The sequence below is a fragment of the Sus scrofa genome, chromosome 17, assembly GCF_054392235.1.
Source record: "Sus scrofa isolate SSC_HxYL_T2T_F1_AM1 chromosome 17, Sscrofa_HxYL_maternal_Yorkshire_Landrace_v2.0, whole genome shotgun sequence".
NCBI lineage: Eukaryota > Metazoa > Chordata > Mammalia > Artiodactyla > Suidae > Sus > Sus scrofa.
Genome location: NC_139399.1, coordinates 49,268,723 through 49,289,343, shown reverse-complemented (window position 1 = coordinate 49,289,343; position 20,621 = coordinate 49,268,723). Strand labels below are relative to the sequence as shown.

The 20,621-nt window shown below is 41.3% G+C and overlaps 1 protein-coding gene across 8 annotated transcripts in view; it reads right to left on the bottom strand.

The window, feature by feature from the left end:
• Positions 1 to 761: 761 nt before the first annotated feature.
• Positions 762 to 20,621, bottom strand: part of RALGAPB (Ral GTPase activating protein non-catalytic subunit beta) — a 99,072-nt gene continuing 79,212 nt past the window's right edge. For 4 of the 8 annotated variants that reach the window (XM_085003879.1, XM_085003880.1, XM_085003881.1 and 1 more), the window contains 8 exons: positions 13,331 to 13,496; positions 10,509 to 10,631; positions 9,097 to 9,233; positions 7,267 to 7,375; positions 6,429 to 6,507; positions 5,591 to 5,739; positions 4,652 to 4,818; positions 762 to 3,724 (listed from right to left, as the gene is read on the bottom strand). In XM_085003879.1, the coding sequence (XP_084860005.1) occupies positions 3,695 to 3,724; positions 4,652 to 4,818; positions 5,591 to 5,739; positions 6,429 to 6,507; positions 7,267 to 7,375; positions 9,097 to 9,233; positions 10,509 to 10,631; positions 13,331 to 13,496 (960 nt within the window). In that variant the 3' untranslated portion in view covers positions 762 to 3,694. Of the gene's footprint in view, positions 3,725 to 4,519; positions 4,819 to 5,590; positions 5,740 to 6,428; positions 6,508 to 7,266; positions 7,376 to 9,096; positions 9,234 to 10,508; positions 10,632 to 13,330; positions 13,497 to 20,621 lie in introns of those variants that run through there. The other 4 variants (XM_021078133.2, XM_021078136.2, XM_021078138.2 and 1 more) reach the window with 1 other exon arrangement.

The following is a 20,621-nucleotide window of genomic DNA, read 5'->3' as shown; positions in this document are numbered from 1 at the left end:
GTGGGGGTAACTTTCTGGCACTGGGTCTGGAAGGGACTGGGCTCAGAAGGAGCTGGGGCAGCACAGGTGGCACAGGCTTGAGCCCACGTTTCCCTGCCAGACCGAAACAGGGCCACCATGCAATTGGTCCACGGGCAAGCTTTCCTGCCACCAGGACACGGTGGCAGGCCCTCAGGAGAGCAGGTGTGGACACAGGCCTGCAGGGGAAGCATCTTCCAGCCCTGGTTTCCAGGTGCTCTTTGGGGGGTGGGTGTCATGCATTAATGTCACGTGGAGTCAGTGCGGCCCTCGGCGGAGGCAGGCACAGCCTAGGCGTTAAGGTGCTAACCTGGTCCCGTGGAAACCTCTGCAGCCAACCCAACTTAGGCCCAGTGGGCAGAGGAACTCCGCCTGCCTCTCTGCTTTCCTGCCTGGCCGGCGCAGGTACAGCTCAGCTCTTCTGCAGGCAGGGAGTGCAGCTGGCCTTTCTGTGCTCAGCGGACGCAAGCCAGCCAGCAGCCCCTCGGCAATTGCTGGCCTCCCCAAGGTGGACCTTTGTGGGCAGTCTTTAGTCATAAAAGTTCCTTCTAGCACAGAAATCCAAACATTTTTCTTTTAAAATGGGTCAAATTTTGAGTATTCTATGATACTCTGCAGGAACAGGGTGCAAACCCACTAAGTTATGAAGGGCAGCCAAAGCAGGGCAGAGTAACTTCACTCTGCCAAGAGTAAAGCAGGAAGAGAAACAGCCCACCTGGTCATCAAAAGCACACGCGACATTCTTAGATAAGAATCTCCTTAAAATTTAATTGGCTAAATGTATTACATTCAATATTCCATGGGTTTCTTCTGGACAAAGGATCTGCATAAATACAAACGAGCCTCTGGGCCTTCTTCCCTAACCGACAAGAGGAAACACAGGAGGCGAGGGCACGTGGGACACCTTCATATTTACAGTTTGCCTTTACTTTACAGTTCAGTGCCAGAAATATTTACAGAAAATACAATAAGAAAAAGATCATGTCTTGGCAACATACCAAAATTCATACAAAGAGTGTATATGATTTCAAGCAAATAATGATACTGCTAATTTTTTTAGCCACAACTGCCAAGCCCTTCGGAGAAGGATGGTCTTGGTCGCTGCAAGAGACAAGGACTTGGGAAACTTGGTTTGCTTCAACAAATATTTATTGGGCGCCTACTGTATGCAAGGCACTGTGGAATCCCCAGTTAGACCTTTCCCTCACCATTAAAAAAAGAAAAGCATCTGAGAAACATGAGTTGATACTCTGAGAAAAACACTATACAGTACATGGCTTCTTGAGCTACTGAGAACCCACAGTTTGATTCCACACTGAGCAAGTGGATTACCTCCCAGTTCTCCATCTCAGGAAAAGAGGCCGTCACGGAAGTCCCTAAAACAGATCATCTAACGCAACCTACCGTTTCTTGTAAACATAGAAACCAACTCTTTATAGGAAGATATAACCTGAACGGGTTTTAAAATGCTGAATGGAGAACTACCAGCTGGAGTGTCAAATTCTCTTCAAAAGATTTTTTTTTTTAACCATCTACCACAAAATGTGTCTTTGAGCAAGGCTGAGGCCCCTTTTCTTTGGGTAAAGTCCCATCTTCCAATAGAAATAAATACTCCTGAAGACTCTGACTCTCTAAAATCACGCTGCAGAACCTGCCAGATGCTTCCTTGGTGTATACAGAAAGTAACCGCTCATGAAGGCTACAAACACACAACCTACAGGCAACTGACATTATTTGCCAAAGATGTAGGTATTTTGTTTTTTATAAATGAGTCCAGAGAGGAACGGGCTGCCCCCGGGGACCTGAAGGCCCGGAAATGGAGGACAGCATGCATGCGTGTTGTGTATATATCGCCAGGACAAGAGGGGGTCTTAGGAGGAAGCACAGGACAATAGCGAGAGCCGGCCGAACAAGACAAGGCAAAAGCCCTCCTCACTGTCCTCAATGGCCCTAATCAGAGAGGGGAGAGAGCCCCCATCCCCCAAATGGGAGAAGGGACCACAGAGGGCTATCTGCCTCCATCTTTGGGGTAATGCTTTTCTTGTCACCAAATGCCACACTGATCCATGCCTTGGTGCACCTGTCACATGCAGCAACCAACCGCTTAAGCCAAAGACCAAAATGATCCTGGTTTCCCCCCAAAGGTTCTGAATCTATGTTACAAATATATCAAGTGGACCACTAAAGATGATTATAGGGACTAAATATGCTCCTCCGGCTTTATTCTACTCAAAGTGATTTTTACAAAGGCAGTTGAGAGAACTCAGTGACCACGAAGTCAAACCCACCCTAGTGAAAGGGCCGAGGGTCCTCACCACACTCCCTTTTTAGGTAGATGTGATTTTGAGCAGAAGGACCCAGCACCTGACGAGGTATGTGCGCCCCATATTCTGGCTGTGCTGTACACACTGGGGTGTCACGCCCCCGGGGGCCACACAGTCCTGAGTCCATCCCTCCTTCCCTGGGAGACCCCAAAGTCTTCCAGATCCCAGTTGCATTCAACACGGTTGTTCCTGATTTATCAAAGCCACGAAAATTACAAAGAGCTGCCAGAAGTTAGAGCAAACGGAAGCCTCAGGAAGCCCACCCCTCACCCACACTCCACACCATACATCTTGGTGACAGCAGAGCTGTGCCAAAGGTCAAAGTGTTATCTGAAGCGTCACACTGAGGAGGTATACGTACATCAGTTATTTTTAACCTCTGGAATGTTATAAGCTGCACATTAATTTATAGACTTCTTTATCCACGTCCAGGAGAACGAGGGTCCATTTTTCCCATGAAATGTCAATCTGGAATTTCCACGAAAGTTGTTAAACCTCATCTTATGCCTGCCGAGCTACTAAGACATTTTCAGGGTAGAACTTGCTAATCTTATCATACACTCCGCCTCCCCCATGCGGCCATCTGGAAACATCCATTTATTGCCCAGATTAAAAAGAAAACCAATTATTGAATAATACTATACCCTGAATGGAAAATGGAGTCATACAAAGAGGAGGGTTACCTTTACCTGAGCTTAAAACAAACATGAAGAGGAAGGTACGGCAAACTTAAAACCAAGAGTTGCTATGCCCACATTTCCTGCTCAGAGGTGACAACAAAGTGTACACTTTGGGAACAGAAATACCTGCACAGGGAATTCAGTCCTACACTATCCCCACCTTCTAATTGAACTACCAAAAACATCAAACCAAACAGATCATTGTAGCCCTGACCTACAGAATCTACTGCCATCAGAGTCCAAGTGGGAAATCACCCCTTATACAGCTGTGATCACTCCTCTTTGGACTTTTAAACGCCACTTATTTCCTTAACATAAAATAATCTTAATAAAGGAGAAAGCACGTAAGAATAGGAGAAATGAGCGGTGTACACTCTAGCACTGTAACAGGAATCCTTATAAGGATGTTCTGGGTCTGGCTACCTCAAAACATTTATCCCTGGCAGAAAAGTAGCAGCGAGGTAACAGAAGTATTTAAAAACCCGGGCAGGGATTTGTTGTGCCTTCAGCTGGCAAAGTCCAGAAAACACGACAACAGCCATTTCTAAAAGCAGCCACCCAATGAGGTGGTCACTCGTGTTTGTCAATTATGATGAAATCCAGTAGCTCTCTGGGAGAGATCTGAATTAGGAGCGTTGAGAGGCTATTTCCTGAACCCCACATTAGAATCCTTCATAAACTACTGTAGTTTCCTGCGCGGTCCTGAAATAAGAGACAACAGATGAAACCAAATGATGTTCGGCCTTTGCTGTGAATTTATATTTCTTAGTATTTAACCAAGGAATTACAAATGGTTAGCCTGTCATTATGTCACTGAGCTAGGCAACAACGGAGAGCGTGGAGGCATCACTGCTGTCTTCTAACTTTTAACTCCACAAACTCCATTTGTATCCCCATTAAAGGACAGGGCCATGCCTCCATTTTTTAGATCTGTTCCTGGGCTGCCCAGAAACCGAGGCCTTCAGACAGATCTTTGCAGTGTGGAAAATGATAACTTTTTGAAATGTGGAGAGAAACTATGAAATATTTTCACGTCAGACTTCTTATCTGAGCAAAAACACTTATGTCCTTTTCTGTCTGTTTGACAGCCGGATGACACTGGATGACAAATGGACCTATGAGTGAGCAGAAAGTTGAGATTTTTTTTTCCCCTTCGCCTCCATCTACCAACATGAGTCTTTAAAACGTCTGGAGGATTCTGAGACACAACCTCCTAAAAAGTGAGGTATAAAACTATCTTCAACTTCTAATTTGCAAATTTGAAACTACCAATGCACGTGTTTAAGTGAGATGCATGAAAACCTTTCTCCTCAAAAGGCTTATATTTAACTAAAATTGTCACTTTTAAAAGAAAAGTTTATGGCTAAAATGTGTATCATCATTACCAGCAGGAATATGATTGTGTCTGGGAGCCCATTTCACTAGAAAGCCGAAAAGTCTTCTCTCAAATGGGTTTATAATGTGTCTCTTCTACTCTGGTGATTAAACAGTAAGCTCTTGGGGAGTGATTTATTTTATTTTTACAGTGATCACCTATCAAGTTGTTTTGCTCTGATATTATAGCCCCAAACTGGAGTTCAATAGTCCCAGACAGACAGTGGTCTAAGAACTGCAGTTCTTGAGTCCAACCTCCTGAAAAAGTGACGTATAAAATTCTGGCTCCAACTGCTTGTTCCGGTACTTGTTGACAATGTCGGTGATTTTCTGTTTCCGGCGGACATGTGGTGGACTGTAGGAGTCACTTTCCAGTCTCTTTCTTCTACAAATGTTAATTACAGTCTGCCTCACCAGAAAACCTTGAAAACAGAGGGTTTTAAAAATCAATGTGAAGAACGAGTCAGCGAGATGAAACAGTAACAGTAATAAAGTAGTCTCTGCAACTCAAAACTATTTCATCCCAGCTGCAAAACTCCTCAGCCCTGGAGAGACAAATAGAGCTTGACTAAGATAAAACTGCCAGAAGGAACAGAAGGATAAGGAGAAACAGAATCAAAATCTGGCCTGACAACCCATATCCTACCCTGGATTACAAATAACTATACTGGCTTTCCAATACTGGAAGTTTGTGAACCGTAGCTCTGCTAGTACTTCCTAGATGAAGCACACTTCAAAGAGAAGAAAACATGTTTCCTATTTAATAAGAGCCACAGCATTTTCTACATGTGGGACTTAAGCAATATCGCCAATTCCTTGTTTTATTTTTTTTATTTTTATTTATTTTTTGTTTTGTCTTTTTGCCATTTCTTGAGCCGCTCCTGTGGCATATGGAGGTTCCAAGGCTAGGGGTTGAATCGGAGCTGTAGCTGCGAGCCTACGCCACAGCCACAGCCACACGGGATCCGAGCCGCGTCTGCGACCTACACCACAGCTCATGGCAACGGCGGATCCTTAATCCACTGAGCAAGGCCAGGGATCAAACCTGAAACCTCATGGTTCCTAGTCGGATTTGTTAACCACTGCGCCACAACAGGAACTCTGCCAATTCCTTATTTTTACTTCTTTTTGCTTCATAAAAGTATTAAAGAAAAAAACAGAATCCTCAACCCTTCAGCCACATTTGAAACTTACCAAGTGCTCGCCTACTGACAATCATTCCATCCACAAGAGGGATGACCATGTTAAATTTTCCAGTGGCTCCTTGAATTTTTATCCGGAATAATCCAGTGTTTAAAGGGTGGATGAAAATGACAGGAACTTCTTTTTCAAGAGTAGTAGATCTTAAGAAAAGAAAAAAAAAATCCTTTTTGCCCTAGATACGCAAGAGCTGAAGTCCCCCATCAGTCTGCTCAGAATCCTCTTTCTGGGAGCCCATGCTTTTCAAAGCCTTGGGGCAGGCTTTTGAAAGTGACCCAAAAAAGAGCTAAAAAATGTGCTTAGAAAACTACAGGGTGGAAAGAAAGGCCAGAAAAATGCATTGTGGGGAACTATCAATCAAGCAATCAGCTATGGGACTTTCACTTAGTTCCTCCTTGCAGGGAACAAAAGTAGGGCTGGCCAGAGGGCAGCGAATTCCACCCACAGTCAATGCTGGAATCTCAGAGCACAAGTGGGAAGACCACTTGGGCCCACTGGGGGAATCCCTGATATATTCTTTTTTCAGCGGTTGGGGAAGGAGGTTGGTAGGACCTTAGTCTAGGTCAGTTGCAAGTGTCCTCCTTAGCGGAGGTGATACATGTGGGATCCCCAAGCGGTGTCTGTGACCTATACCACAGCTCATTAGCCCATGGAGCGAGGACAGAGATTGAACCTGCGTCCTCATGGTTACTAGTCAGATTCATTAACCACTGAGCCATGACGGGAACTCCCCAGAAGTCTTTATTTCTTGATTAAACTGCAATTTATATATATATATATAGGCTTCTTTATGCTTAAAGACAGTGTTGATAAACTTCAAGCAAGACTGTACCTCAGAGAAGTACTACTATTTGCAGTAGTTTCCACACCCGTACTGATTTCCGTCATCAGGTCTGCGAGAGGAAAGTTTTCTGGAAGAAGATAACAGAATTACAATTAATACTGCCCTCATAGGAAATCTAATTTCCTAATCTCTTCATATAGCAGGCAACAAATATATGGGCTGTGCTATCCTAAAATATATAATCCTAACTATTCCTCACAAATTAAAAGAAAATTCTCCCTCAGACATATTTTAGTTAAGTTTATTTAAAGCAGAGAGTTTTTAGAGAACATAATCTATAGTCTTGGAGGGCTTTAAAAAGGTCAGAAAGCAACTATCACACTTCCCTATAAACTCTGAGGCAGATGAGATTCTAGGATAAATATACATTTCTAATGTCCTAATGTAGCTTTCATAAAAATGATGAGAAACACATCCATAATAGAATCCCTAAGGAAAAATTAGTCTTTACACTGAAATGAGACAGTAGGGCCTGTGGAAAGCAGGTGAGGGACGAGCTCCTCTCCCCCTTTCCAGAGGTCCTGGGGTGACTGGGAGCTACACGCACTGGGACCAAATGGCCACAAACTACTAGCTGTCATACCAAGAAGAGCTAAAGGCTGTGTATCCATGAGTCTCATCAAATCTTCGCGGCTGAAGTAAGTGCTGTGACTATCTCTACCTAACAGACGAGTGACTTAAGGCTTAATGGAGTCCAGGCTTGCTCAGCTCCAGTCCCCGCTCTTCACCGCCACACCGGGCCTATGCTGTCACCTCCTTCAGACATTTCACAAGTCCCTGTCATCCTACTGTAATCTCACTTACGGACAAAGTCCTTACACAGTACCTATATCATCATAGCGTTCCACCCAGACTACAGAAACTCTTGTCTCAGGTCCGAGGGGAGGCACAGGGCGACCCTGAGGCAGCTTCTTCATTCTGGAACTGGGACTGAGCTATTGGAGGCAGAGAAAAGCAGAAGAGGGCAGAAAAAAAAAACTGGCTTAATAAAACTACAACCATACATTCATCAAGCTATCCAGTGACATAGCATCAGGGGATGGGAAATCACTTATGGAAAAAAGGATAATATAAAATACATTTGCAACCCCCCCCCCCTTTTCTTAGGGCTGAACCTGTGGCATATGGAAGTTTCTGGACTAGGGGTTGAATCGGAGATACAGCTGCTGGCCTGCACCACAGCCAAAGCAACACAGGATCCAAGGAGCATCTATGACCTATGACACAGCTCACGCCAGTGATGGATCCTTAACCCACTGAGTGAGACCAGGGATCGAACCCTCATCCTCATGGATGCTAGTTGGGTTTGTAACCTGCTGAAGTACAATGAAAACTCCAATCACTGACTTTAGATCTGACCAAAATTCTGCATTACCCGGCTTGTTCTCCAAACTGTATTCTGTGAAATCTTTTTAGATACAGCAACTGATGATTTTCAAAGTCAGTCTACTTCAGAGAGTTTTACATAAGTTAACTTTTTTCCTATATCAATTTTAAAGGTGAATCTCTTCTGTATTCTTTTAAGCAAATATTTAGGTTAAAATAATTTTAAGTGTAGAAATAGCCAAATTAAAATCCTGTAAAATGGAAGAATGGCTTCAGAAAAGTTTATACTTCTTTTGTCTTTTTTATTACTTGTTCTAAATCAATTTTCTTACTGTGAACTGATCCTTACTCCTGCTCTCACTTGGTCACTTTCCAGTGAGGATTAAGAGGTAACATGAAGGGAGAACACAGATAAAGATATAACATCTACTGATAAGGTAAGAAAAACATATAAAAGCAAAAGGCTCTCCTCTTGTAGCAGCTGCCGTGTTTCCTCACTCAGTGGGCTATTCTTCAAAATGCTATCTTCTGTATGTTGTCAGACTTAAGTTGAATTTTGCGTGATTAATGCTATAAGGTTATAGTAACTGTCGTACTTTTAGTGACTATTTCTGGGACCAAATAAAAACTTAGGTTGGAGGATTTCCCTTGTGGCACAGTGGGTTGAAGATGTAGCACTGTCACTGTGGCAGCTTGGGTTGCCGCTATGGTGCAGGTTGAATCCCTGGTCCAGGAATCTCCACATGCCGTGGGTACAGGCAAAAACAACAACAAAAATCTCAGGCTGGAGAAGGAATGAAAAAACCAAGCATGGAATCAGAATGGCTAAATCAAGAAAAACAACAGGGACTATATTAGAATGAATTATTTGTTGCAAGCTGAAAAAAAGAAAATGATGAGAATTTGATTTCAAAAAATTAAGATACTGGAGTTCCTGTTGTGGCCCAGTGGTTAACGAATCTGACTTGGAACCATGAGGTTGCAGGTTCGATCCCTGGCCTCATTCAGTGGGTTAAGGATTTGGCACTGCTGTGAGCTGTGGTGTAGGTTGCAGACTCGGCTCGGGATCCTGCATTGCTGTGGCTCTGGCGTATGCTGGTGGCTACAGCTCCGATGAGACCCCTAGCCTGGGAACCTCCATATGCTGTGGGTGCGGCCCTGGAAAAAGACAAAAAGACAAAAAAAAAAAAAAAAAAAAAAGAGAGATACTAATGAATCAGTACTGCTATAATTACCTTCTGGGTTAAAGTTAAAAAGCTTTTCAGGCACGATTCTATAACTACTTCCATTCACCACAAATTTTTGGAGATATATCAACAAAGTGACTTACCCTCTGTGAGGAATTAAGATTGTCTGTGTGATTAGGGAAAAGCTCAAGTGTCAGGGAAGGCTGTTTCAGAATTCCTGGCATAAGATCCATATTTGAATCACTATCTTGATCTGAGACGTTACTTTCCAATGAATCGGCTATGGGGTAATGAAAAAAATGTTAATTATAATACCTACTACTTCATTAGAGCAAAAGTGTTTATATTATGCTGATTGTGCTAATTGTCCAACCTACGTCACTTAAGCAAAGCACTGTTTCTAGAGCAAGTGTTGGCAAACTTTTTCTGTAAAGACTCAGGTAATAAATATTTTAGGCTTCACTGGCTCTATAGGTCTTTATTGCATATTCTTCTCTGTATTTTATGCAAAGCCCTTTAACAATGTAAAAACCATTCTTAGTGTTCTGAATTTGGCCTGTGTGCCATACTTTGTTGGCTCCTGCTCTCCTAGGATGGTGCAAAGAGGCTGGGCCAGAGACATCAGGCAGGGACTCAGTCCACAGAGGACAGATGGGGCGTGGCTTCTACAATTAAGACGGTATGATCTCAGCCTTGAAATGAAGGCTAACAGCTGCTAAGACAGTGACCCAGAGACAGCGGTGGCCCCGGAATAAGAGCCAGGGAGGGAGGGGCTTAGAGAGCAAAATCAAGGGTCCAAGTACAAAGGTAGGGAGGCTGCCAAGGTAGGGCACAGAAAAAGTCACCAGGCTAGAGATGAGACTGTGAAAATGTCACATGTGGCACCCACCCTAGGGATGGTCTCAATGAAGAAGGTGAAGTTTTCCACCTACTGCCTGGTCGGGCACAAAGAAATGAGCTTAATTTGCAAGAAGCAAAGGTTCTAGGCAAAATAAAACTAAGAATTTAGACTGGGAAGTAATGACCACGCCTGAACTTTGAGAAGAACAGGCCTGACTGCCATTTTTCTAGGCTGAAGTTTCTCCTCCTCGGTGTTAGTAGATTACCCAGATGTTGTCGTGAGAGCCTTCCAATTGCAAGATTCTCTGGGGCTCCATATAAAGGCTCTGCCATGGAAACAGGGAAGCAGGTGGGGGCTCACTCATCATTAGGCAAAGAAAGAAATTAACTGGAAAACAGGGTTTCTACAGATTGGTTTATCTAATTAAAGAGACGCCAAAAAAAATAAGTCAAAATGGATCTCTTTTGCTACTTAAAAACTATTAGTAGAGAGTCAGTTTGCTTGTCTTTAACTACTTTCCTTTAGTTAAGAGGAGCTCACATCCCATACCTCTGCATAATCTAAAAGCTATCATGCCTTAGAAGTTGAAAAATGCCTTAGATGACTTCAGAATCTCTTCCAATTCAATAATACTGCACAAACCAGTGAATACAAAAAGAGTTCCATGCAAAAAAATAAACCCCAAAAACAGCGCTATACAAAAAATGCTCTTACTTAAGGACTCCACAGGAGAAGGAACCACGAAAGCTATTTCTGTTAGGGCATCAGCATAATACAGCACCTTCTTCTGTCCATTGAAAATGCTGGCCCCAATATCTTCAGAAGAAATCACTTCATCTAGGAATGAGAAAAACTATATTACTGCTCTAAAAAGTGGGAAAAACCAGTACCATCCTGCTTTGTGAAACTGTAATTGGTTTAGAAAGTGATAATAAATAAAAGGTATGTTTTCAACAAGAACCAAGTGGTATGTAAGAATAATGTTCATTAAATGTCTTTACACTAACTTTAAATCATAAAGTCTTAACTTCCTAGTTTCTGAAATGACGCTAAGTCAGACCACTTCTGATTGGCAGGACCTCTAGCTCATCTGTATGAGGCAGATTTAGGGAACAGTCTTTTTGGAAGAGGTCACAGTAATCAAAAGGGAGAGGACCACTAAGGTCCCTCTGAAAAGAGCTGGGGCAGGTGTCAGTGCGTGTTTACTCCTGCTTTCATGGCATTTCTGTCCCTGGTCTCACTCTACTGCCCCTCAGCTCTGCTCCCATGCCACTTTCCCCAATGAGCATTGATGTCATATGAAAATGTACTGGCAGTTTTGGTAATAGTATCTGCTCTATGCCAGTAAGATCAAGCTAACAAAGATAACATTCCTGAGAGCTAGTACAGTGCTCAATTAAAATGAACACAATGTCCTATTAGTAATACATAAAAGACTAACAACCTGACAAAAAATTGGGAAGAGGAAATGCACAAGTAGTTCTTAGGTTAAAAAAAAAAAAAAAAAAAAAAGTGAGAAGACGCTATAACTCAATCATAATTAAAAATGGAAATTTCTTCACCTCACAGATCGAAAGATACCTAATTTGATGAGGATGTGGCAAATAAGTTTAAACCAGAGCTTAGCAAATTTTCTTCTGCAAAGGATCAGAGAGTAAATAACGATCTGCATGCCATATGGTTTCTGCCACGAAAAAACGAAAGCAGCAGTCATAACACATAAACAAGTGTGGCTGAGATCCAGTAAAACTTTACTTGCAAAAATAGGCATGGGCTGTAGTTTGCTAGCTCTTGGTTTAGATGGTGGGCAGGTTCCTGTACCTACTGTAGCAGACACTGATCACTGCCCCAGTAATCACACCCACTCCACCCTCTCTTCCTCTGCAGCCGGCACGGACTATAGGTGGGACTGACCCTTCACATCCGCTCTACCCTGTTTATATCTATCAGGGTCATTCCACCTCATCTCTCCGGCCACAGCCACAGGTTCAGGGTGGTCCAATCACTGTGTATCTCAGGGTTTGGGGAGAAGGGAAGTTCTGAGACCCAGCTAATCTCTCCTCTTCAAGCTAGCACAGTATGTGAATATGGAGCCTGGAACTGTCTTTTTTTGCACTACAAGAAAAGCCAGGCTGGGACAAAGCAAACACATGGAGAACGGAGCTAAAGGAAAACTGCAGAGAAATAGAACAAGAGTGCTGACCAAAGGCAACACACTCATCTCTGGAATTTTCAATTATATAAGGCAATGAATGACCCTCAAAAATCTAAGGCAGTTTGGTGTCAGGCATTCTGTTACTTGCAACAGAATATATATATACAGAATATATATATACACAATATACATACACAGAATATATATAATATATTTTATATATACAGAATATATATATATAATATATATTATATATACAGAATATATATATACACAGAATATATTACACACACACACACATTCTTTTTTTTGGCCACACCCACAGTATATGGAAGTTCCTGGGCCAGGGTTGAACCTGAGCCACAGCTTTGACTTCGGCCATAGCTGCGGCAATGCCAGATCCTTAACCTATGCCACAGTGCAAACTACCTCTAACACATTTGTCCAATTGAAAAATGTGGAAATCCTTTATCAATTCTACTTATGAGAATTTAGTCTATAAATACACTCAAGTATATATTAAAGGTTATATGGTAATTAAAATTAGAGCATATCCTCAAATACTTTGATTCAACCTTGGTTGAAAGTAGAAAAAAAATACACATCATAAGCTGCAACAGTATCTAATGGGAAGCCTTGAGTATGATCTTACTGATGGAAGAATTCTGCTAATTCAAAGCAATGGACATAGGCATTACCCACTTCAGAGAGGCATTATTAACTTTCCATTGATTTCAGAGCCCTCAGAACAAAGAGCTCCAGCCAGGTCAGGCAAAGGCCTTACATTTAAATTTATACTTGCTCTGGTACTTGTTATCCTGATTACAGTTCCTCGGGAGGATTTGCAGAGATGGGAATAAATCTCTCAGAGATAGTCAGCTATTTACTAAAAAATTTTTATATAGTATTCCAAGAATGTAACCTTTAATTACAGCCACAAAAACACACCTGTTCATAGAAAACTATATTTATTAGACAAAATACACTAATTAGGAAACTGTATTGCTATTGATAACCTAAATTTATGATAATATTGTTATAAAAAGTGGAATTTGTTCATTCACACTACAAAAAAGAAACTAACCTTGTGACAGTTACACTATTAATTTTATGTTAATTAATTCTATCATTACACATGTATAGAACATGTATGTTCATTGATATATACATATATGTATATAGTTTCTCCCCCACTTACACAGGAGACACAGAAGAATATACAAACAATTATTAAGTGACCTCCTGTGAGGATTAAGGAATGGATACTTTTCCATTCTCTTCCTCTGTTTGTTTTTTTTTAAATAAGACTACAACTGATAGGAGAAGGGGAGAAATAAAAAGGAATAAAAGAAGAAAAAACAAATGAGGTGATCGGTTTTACCTTGTTCAGGTCCTTCGCCATCATCGCAACTGTTAATAGACCAACTGGTGGAAACATGCCCAGTCCAACCAGGGTGTTTGCCCACATCTACTGACCAGCCAAGAGAGAGCAAAAATTCTAGGAAATGTGGCTGAACATTTCTGGAAGACTCCACATTCTTTAAAATCTGAAATACATATCAATCATCAGCTATAATGAAGGAAACAAAAGAGCATATCAAAATCACCTTCCTAAAAAGCAATTCACTTTGAAGTGTCTGGCAAATCAAGTCCAAGCTCAGAATAAACTAGGGACTATATCACTATAATTGAAAATGCAAGTTTCCGAGTTAGATAGATTTGGGTTCAAATCCTGGCTGGGTCTTAGGCAAGTTTCTTAACCCCGCTGTTTCAGTTTCCTCATCTATAAAATGGGAGTAATGATGGTTGTGAAGACTAGATGAGATAATACAGTCCTTCACTCCTTCCCTAGCAAAATAATTACTGAACCAGACATGCTCACCAAAAGTAAACAAAAAAACACTAGGTCCCTGCCTTCACAGAGTCTGATTAGTGAAAAACACTTCACAGGTATGTAATTATTCACTCACAAATCCTGACAAATGCTATAAGAAGTACAAACCTATTAAAAGTTCAATAATGATCAGGTATAATTAATAGATGAGAAGGAAATATCCTTCTCTTAGTCCAAAGAGAATGCAACCACTCCAGAAGAAATGAAGTGACTAGAAGATTCTCTCCTCTTCACCAAGTACAAAATTAATTCCTGGGCTTCTTACTGGCCTCAGAAAGAAAAGCCCCTTGTTCTAAAACAGTGATTCTAAAAAATAAATGAATAAATAAAACAGTGGTTCTCAAGGGGGTGATTTTGCTCTCCAGGGAACATTTGGCGATATCTGAAGACATTTTTTTTTTTTTTTTACTTCCCTCATCTTATTTTTTTATAATCATTTTTATTTTTTCCATTATAGTTGGTTTACAGTGTTCTGTCAATTTTTTACCGTACAGCAAAGTGACCCAGTCACACACACACACATAAATATATATACATTCTTTTTCTCACATTATCCTCCATCACGGTCCATCACAAGTGACTAGATATGGTTCCCAGTGCTATACAGCAGGATCTCATTGCTTATCCACCCCAAATGCAATAGTTTGCACCTACTAACCCCAGATGTCCAGTCCACCCCACTCCTTCCCCCTCGGCAATCACAAGTCTGTTCTCCAAATCCCTGGGTTTCTTTTCTGTGGAAAGGTTTGTTTGCGCCATATATTAGATTCCAGATATATGCGATGTCATATGGTATTTGTCTTTCTCTTTCTGACTTACTTCACTTAGTATGAGAATCTCTAGCTCCATCCATGTTGCTGCAAATGGCATTATTTAGTTCTTTTTTTATAGCTGAGTAGTATTCCATTATGTATATATACCACATCTTCTTAATCCATTCATCTGTTGATGGACATTTAGGTTGTTTCCATGTCTTGGCTATTGTGAATAGTGCTGCAATGAACATAAGGGTGCACGTGTCTTTTTCAAGGAAAGTTTTGTCAGGATAGATGCCCAAGAGTGGGATTGCTGGGTCATATGGCAGTTCTATATTTAGTTTTCTGAGGTGCCTCCATACTGTTTTCCATAATGGTTACAGCAATTTACATTCCCACCAACAGTGTAGGAGGGTTCCCTTTTCTCTACATCCTTGCCAGTATTTGCTATTTGTGGACTTATTAATGATGGCCATTATGAGAGGTGTGAGGTGGTATCTCATAGTAGTTCTTTTTTTTTTTTTTTTGTCTTTTTTTGCTATTTCTTTGGGCCGCTCCCACGGCATATGGAGGTTCCCAGGCTAGGGGTCCAATCGGAGCTGTAGCTGCCAGCCTACACCAGAGCCACAGCAACACAGGATCCGAGCCGCGTCTGCAACCTACACCACAGCTCATGGCAACGCCGGATCGTTAACCCACTGAGCAAGGGCAGGGATCGAACCCGCAACCTCATGGTTCCTAGTCGGATTCGTTAACCACTGCGCCACGACGGGAACTCCTCCTCATAGTAGTTTTGATTTGCATTTTTCTAATAACCAGTGATGTTGAGCCTTTTTCCATGTGCTTGTTGGCCATCTGTGTATCTTCTTTGGAGAAATGTCTATTCAAGTCTTTTGCTCATTTTTCAATCGGGTTGTTGGCTTTTTTGCTGTTGAGTTGTATAGTTGTCTGTATATTTTAGAGTTTAAGCCCTTGTCACCTGCATTGTTTGAAACTGTATTTTCCCATTCCGGGGGTTGTCTTTTTGTTTTATTTTTAATGGTTTCCTTTGCTGTGCAAAAGCTTGTCAGTTTGATTAGGTCCCATTGGTTTATTTTTGCTTTTATTTCTGTTGCCTTGAGAGACTGGCCTAAGAAAACATTTGTAAGGTTGATGTCAGAGAACGTTTTGCCTATGTTCTCTTTCTTCTAGGAATTTGATGGAATCTTGTCTTACGTTTAAATCTTTAAGCCATTTTGACTTTATTTTTGTGTATGGTGTGAGGGTTCTAGTTTCACTGATTTGCATCACACCGTCCAGTTTTCCCAGCACACTTGCTGAAAAGACTATCTTTTTCCCATTTTATATTCTTGCCTCCTTTGTCGAAGATTAACTGACCACAGGTGTCTAGGTTTATTTCTGGGTTCTCTATTCTGTTCCATTGGTCTATATGTCTGCTTTGGTACCAGTACCAAACTGTCCTGATGACTGTGGCTTTGTAATACTGCCTGAAGTCTGGGAGAGTTATGCCTCTGCTTGGTTTTTGTTCCTCAGGATTGCTTTATCAATTCTGGGTCTTTTATGGTTCCATATAAATTTCTGGATTGTTTATTCTAGTTTTGTGAAAACTGTCATGGGTAATTTGATAGGGATTGCATTGAATCCGTAGATTGCTTTGGGCAGTATGGCCATTTTTACGATATTAATTTTTCTAACCCAGAAGCATGGAATCTTTCCATTTCTTCGAATCCTCTTTAATTTCCTTGATTAACATTTTATAGTTCTCAGCATATATGTCTTTCACCTCCTTGGTCAGGTTTACTCCTAGGTATTTAATTTTTGGGGGTGTGATTTTAAAAAGTATTGTATTTTTGTATTCCTTTTCTAATATTTCATTGTTAGGATACAGAAATGCAACCTATTTCTGAATGTTAACCTTGTATCCTCTTACTTTGCTGAATTCATTGATCAGTTCGAGCAGTTTTTGTGTGGAGTCCTTAGGGTTTTCTATATATAGTATCATGTCATCTGCATTCAGTGACAATTTTACCTCCTCTCTTCCAATGTGGATATCTTTTATTTCTTTTGTTTGTCTGATTGCTGTGGCTAGGACTTCCAGTACTATGTTGAATAAAAGGGGTGAGAATGGGCATCCTTGTCTTACTCCAGATTTTAGCGGGAAGGCCTTCAGATTTTCTCCACTGAGTTTTATATATTTGCTGTGGGTTTCTCATAAATGGCTTTTGTTATGTTCCCTCTATACCCACTTTGGTAAGAGTTTTTATCATTGAAGACATTTTTGATATCACAATTGGTGGGGTTCTGCTGGGAATCTCGTGAGCAGAAGCCAAAAATGCTGCTACATGTCCTATTTTTATAAAACAGATCCCATACAAGGAGTTATCTGGACCAAAAGAGCAGTAGTGCTGCTGCTAAAAATCCCATTCTAAAGGAAGGAAAATGATAAATCCTCTACAAATTAAAAATGACACAGGGAGAGGGTAGTGTATCAAAATAACCTGGGGAATTTCTTAAACATAAGATTCTCCACAGGAGTTCCCATCATGGCTCAGCAGTTAATGAAACTGACTAGCAGCCATGAGGATGACGGTATGATCTCTGGCCTTGCTCAGCAGGTTAAGGATCTGGAATTGCCATGAGCTGTAGTGCAGGTCGCAGACACAGCTCAGATCCTGTGTTGCTGCAGCTCTGGCATAGGCCAGCAGTTACAGCTGATTGGACCCCTAGCCTGGGAAACTCCATATGCCGTGGGTATGGCCCTAATTAAGACCAAAAAAAAAGATTCTCCAAAAATACACAAATGGGACCTAATTAAACTTAGAAGTCTACGTACAGAAAAAGAAACCCTAAACAAAATGAAAAGACAATCCACAGAATGGGAGAAAATATTTGCAAATGAAGTGACTGACAAGGGTTTAATCTCCAAAATAATAAAACCTCCTATAGCTCAATATCAAAAAAACAAACAACCCAATCAAACAATGGACAGAAGATCTAAGCAGATAATTCTCCAAAGAAAACATACAGATAGCCAAAAAACACATGAAAAGATGTTCAACATCACTCATTATGAGAGAAATGCAAATCAAAACTACTATGAGATACCACCTCACATCAGCCAAAATGGCCAATCATGAAAGTCTACAAACAGTAAGTGCTGGAGAGGATGTGAGAAAAGGGAACCCTATTACACTATTGGTCAGAATGTAAATTGGTGCAACAACTATGGAAAACAGTATGGAGATTCCTCAGAAAACTAAAAATAGAATTACCATTTGATCCAGCAATCCCACTCCTGGGCATCTATCCAGAGAAAACCATAACTTGAAAAGATACGTATACTCCAATGTTCATTGCAGCACTGAATACAATAGCCAAAACATGGAAGCAACCTAAATGTCCATCAACAGAGGAGTGGATAAAGAAGATGTGGTACATATACACAATAGAATATTACTCAGCCATAAAAAGGAATGAAATAATGGCATCTGTAGCAACATGGATGAACCTAGAAATTATCATGCTAAGTGAATTTAGACAGTGGGACACCAATGTCACATGCTAACACTTACATGTGGAATCTTAAAAAAGAATACAATGAACTTCTTTGCAGAACAGATACTGACTCAGAGACTTTGAAAAACTTATGGTTTCCAAAGGAGACAGGTTGGGTTGGGTTGGGGGAAGGCATGGGCTGGGGGTTGGGACGGAAATGCTGTAAAACTGGGTTGTGATGATCATTGTACAACAATAAATGTAATAAAACACATTGAGTTTAAAAAAAAAAAAAAGATTCTCTTAGCCCACTCCAGAACTTCTACTCCTATCAGCAGGGACAGGATCCTGGAATCACTCTTTTTAAAAGCTCCCCCAAGTACTGATGTAGCCAGTCCACAAATCACTGATGTAGTTCATACAATGCTAACCTTTGGTAAGCCCATCCAGTAGCCTAATTAAGCCAAAATGTGGGACGTTACATCTATTATTTCTCAACCCACTGGGTATCACTGCCAGGCCAACATCTCTTACACAGTTCTCTTCAGAAGTGTACTTAATTTAGTTCACCCATATCCCTTCATATTCTTACAAGTGCCAGAATACAGGTTTGACAGCCAGGTCTAATTTTCTTCCAATTAAAATTTTTATTCAGAAGTGAAACTTTTAGATAGACAATTTCTAAAAATTTGGTCAAATTCAATTTGCAGGCCACTGGCTGGCAGGTGGAAATCAATCTAAATCTACCCTGTGGCTAGGGAATGCAGGTCTCAGCAACTCTAAAGGAGGCCTCAGAGAATCTTTTGATTTCTAGTCACCCTGAGTCCCTAGAAAGCTAAGGAAACAAACTGGTGTAAGATTTTCCTTAAGGATTTGTGTCTTCTTCTACAGGTAGTAGAAAAATGGCCCCACTATTCTCATGTGAACCATACATTAGACTGCCTTCAAAATGGATCCCCAGCCCCTGCAATTAATCCACTTCTTGAGGATCTTGCAAAATTTCCACCAATCTCATCCCTGGTTACCAGCAGCCCACATTTTCCCAAGCTCCAAGCAAATTGGAACCCATAACCGATTTTGCAAAGAGAGAATTCTCTCTCACCTCCAGGGCCTTTACACATGATAATACTTGGTTAGTAATAATCTGCTTCTACATTTTTACCTACTGTCAATGTACACCTCAAACACTAGCTTAAAAGTCTTTTCCATGACGTCCTCTTCAAACCAAGTTAGGTTTTCTTGTTATGTTGCTATTTCTTGGGCCACTCCCGCGGCATATGGAGGTTCCCAGGCTAGGGGTCCAATCGGAGCTGTAGCCACCAGCCTACGCCAGAGGCACAGCAACGCAGGATCCGAGCCGCGTCTGCAACCTACACCACAGCTCACGGCAACGCCGGATCCTTAACCCACTGAGCAAGGGCAGGGACCGAACCCGCGACCTCATGGTTCCTAGTCGGATTCGTTAACCACTGCGCCACGACGGGAACTCCAATATGTTCTTTTTAGCACACTTTCCTATGGCTGTTTACCTAATCATCTCTCTTCCCTCTAGACAGTAGTTTTAGGAGGCCAGAAACCTTGTAGATCTTGTTCACCACTAAAACCATGGCACCTGACAGCAGACACTGAGTAAATATTTATTGAGTCAATAACATAAAAAGAAATTTTTCCTTTTCCAGTAGTTCACCAATAAGCTGAAATAGTGCTTCCAGTATAAATAAATATTCTGGGAAATTTCCTTTTTTTTTTTTCTTTTTAGGGCCACACCCATGGCATATGCAAGTTCCCAGGCTAGGGGCCCAATCCAAGCTACAGCAACACAGGATCCGAGCTGTGTCTGTGACTTACACCACAGCTCACAGCAATGCCAGATCCTTAACTCACTGACTGAGGCCAGGGATCGAACCCACAACCTCATGGTTCCTAGTTGGATTTGTTTCTGCTGTACCATGACAGGAACTCCTGGCCTTTTCTTGGTCACAGCAGGTAACTACCTACCTATTCCATGTTTCAACTATTCATCTCTGATACATACTTTACTCTCTTGCCATTTGCTCTCAGTTTTCTATTTACCTATCTTATTTGTCTTCATCCTTCTCCTAGTCTCTCTCTCTTTTTTTTTCTAGTCACACCCGTGGCATATGGAAATTCCCAGGCCAGGGATTGAACCCACATCACAGCAGTGACAATGCCAAATCCTTAACCTGCTAGGTCACCAGGGAACTCCTCCTAGTCTCTCTGTGACAGGTATCCAACAGTGCTTTACTGTGTCTTCTGTTTTCATCTTTTACCTTATTTCAGGTGTTATTTTACCACTATGGGTGCCTCAACTGAAACTATTTGTTTATGAAGTTACCTGGAAAGTGAGCTCCTTAAGAGAAAAGATTGTTATTTACTTCTGTACTCGGGCACCTTGAGTGAGCCACAGGGAAGATATTCAGTAAAAAGCGGTTGCTAGGTAATGAGGCCTAGCTTTAGCTTTTTGTGGTTAACCTTTGTTATTTTAGTTTCTTCTGTCTTATGAATCT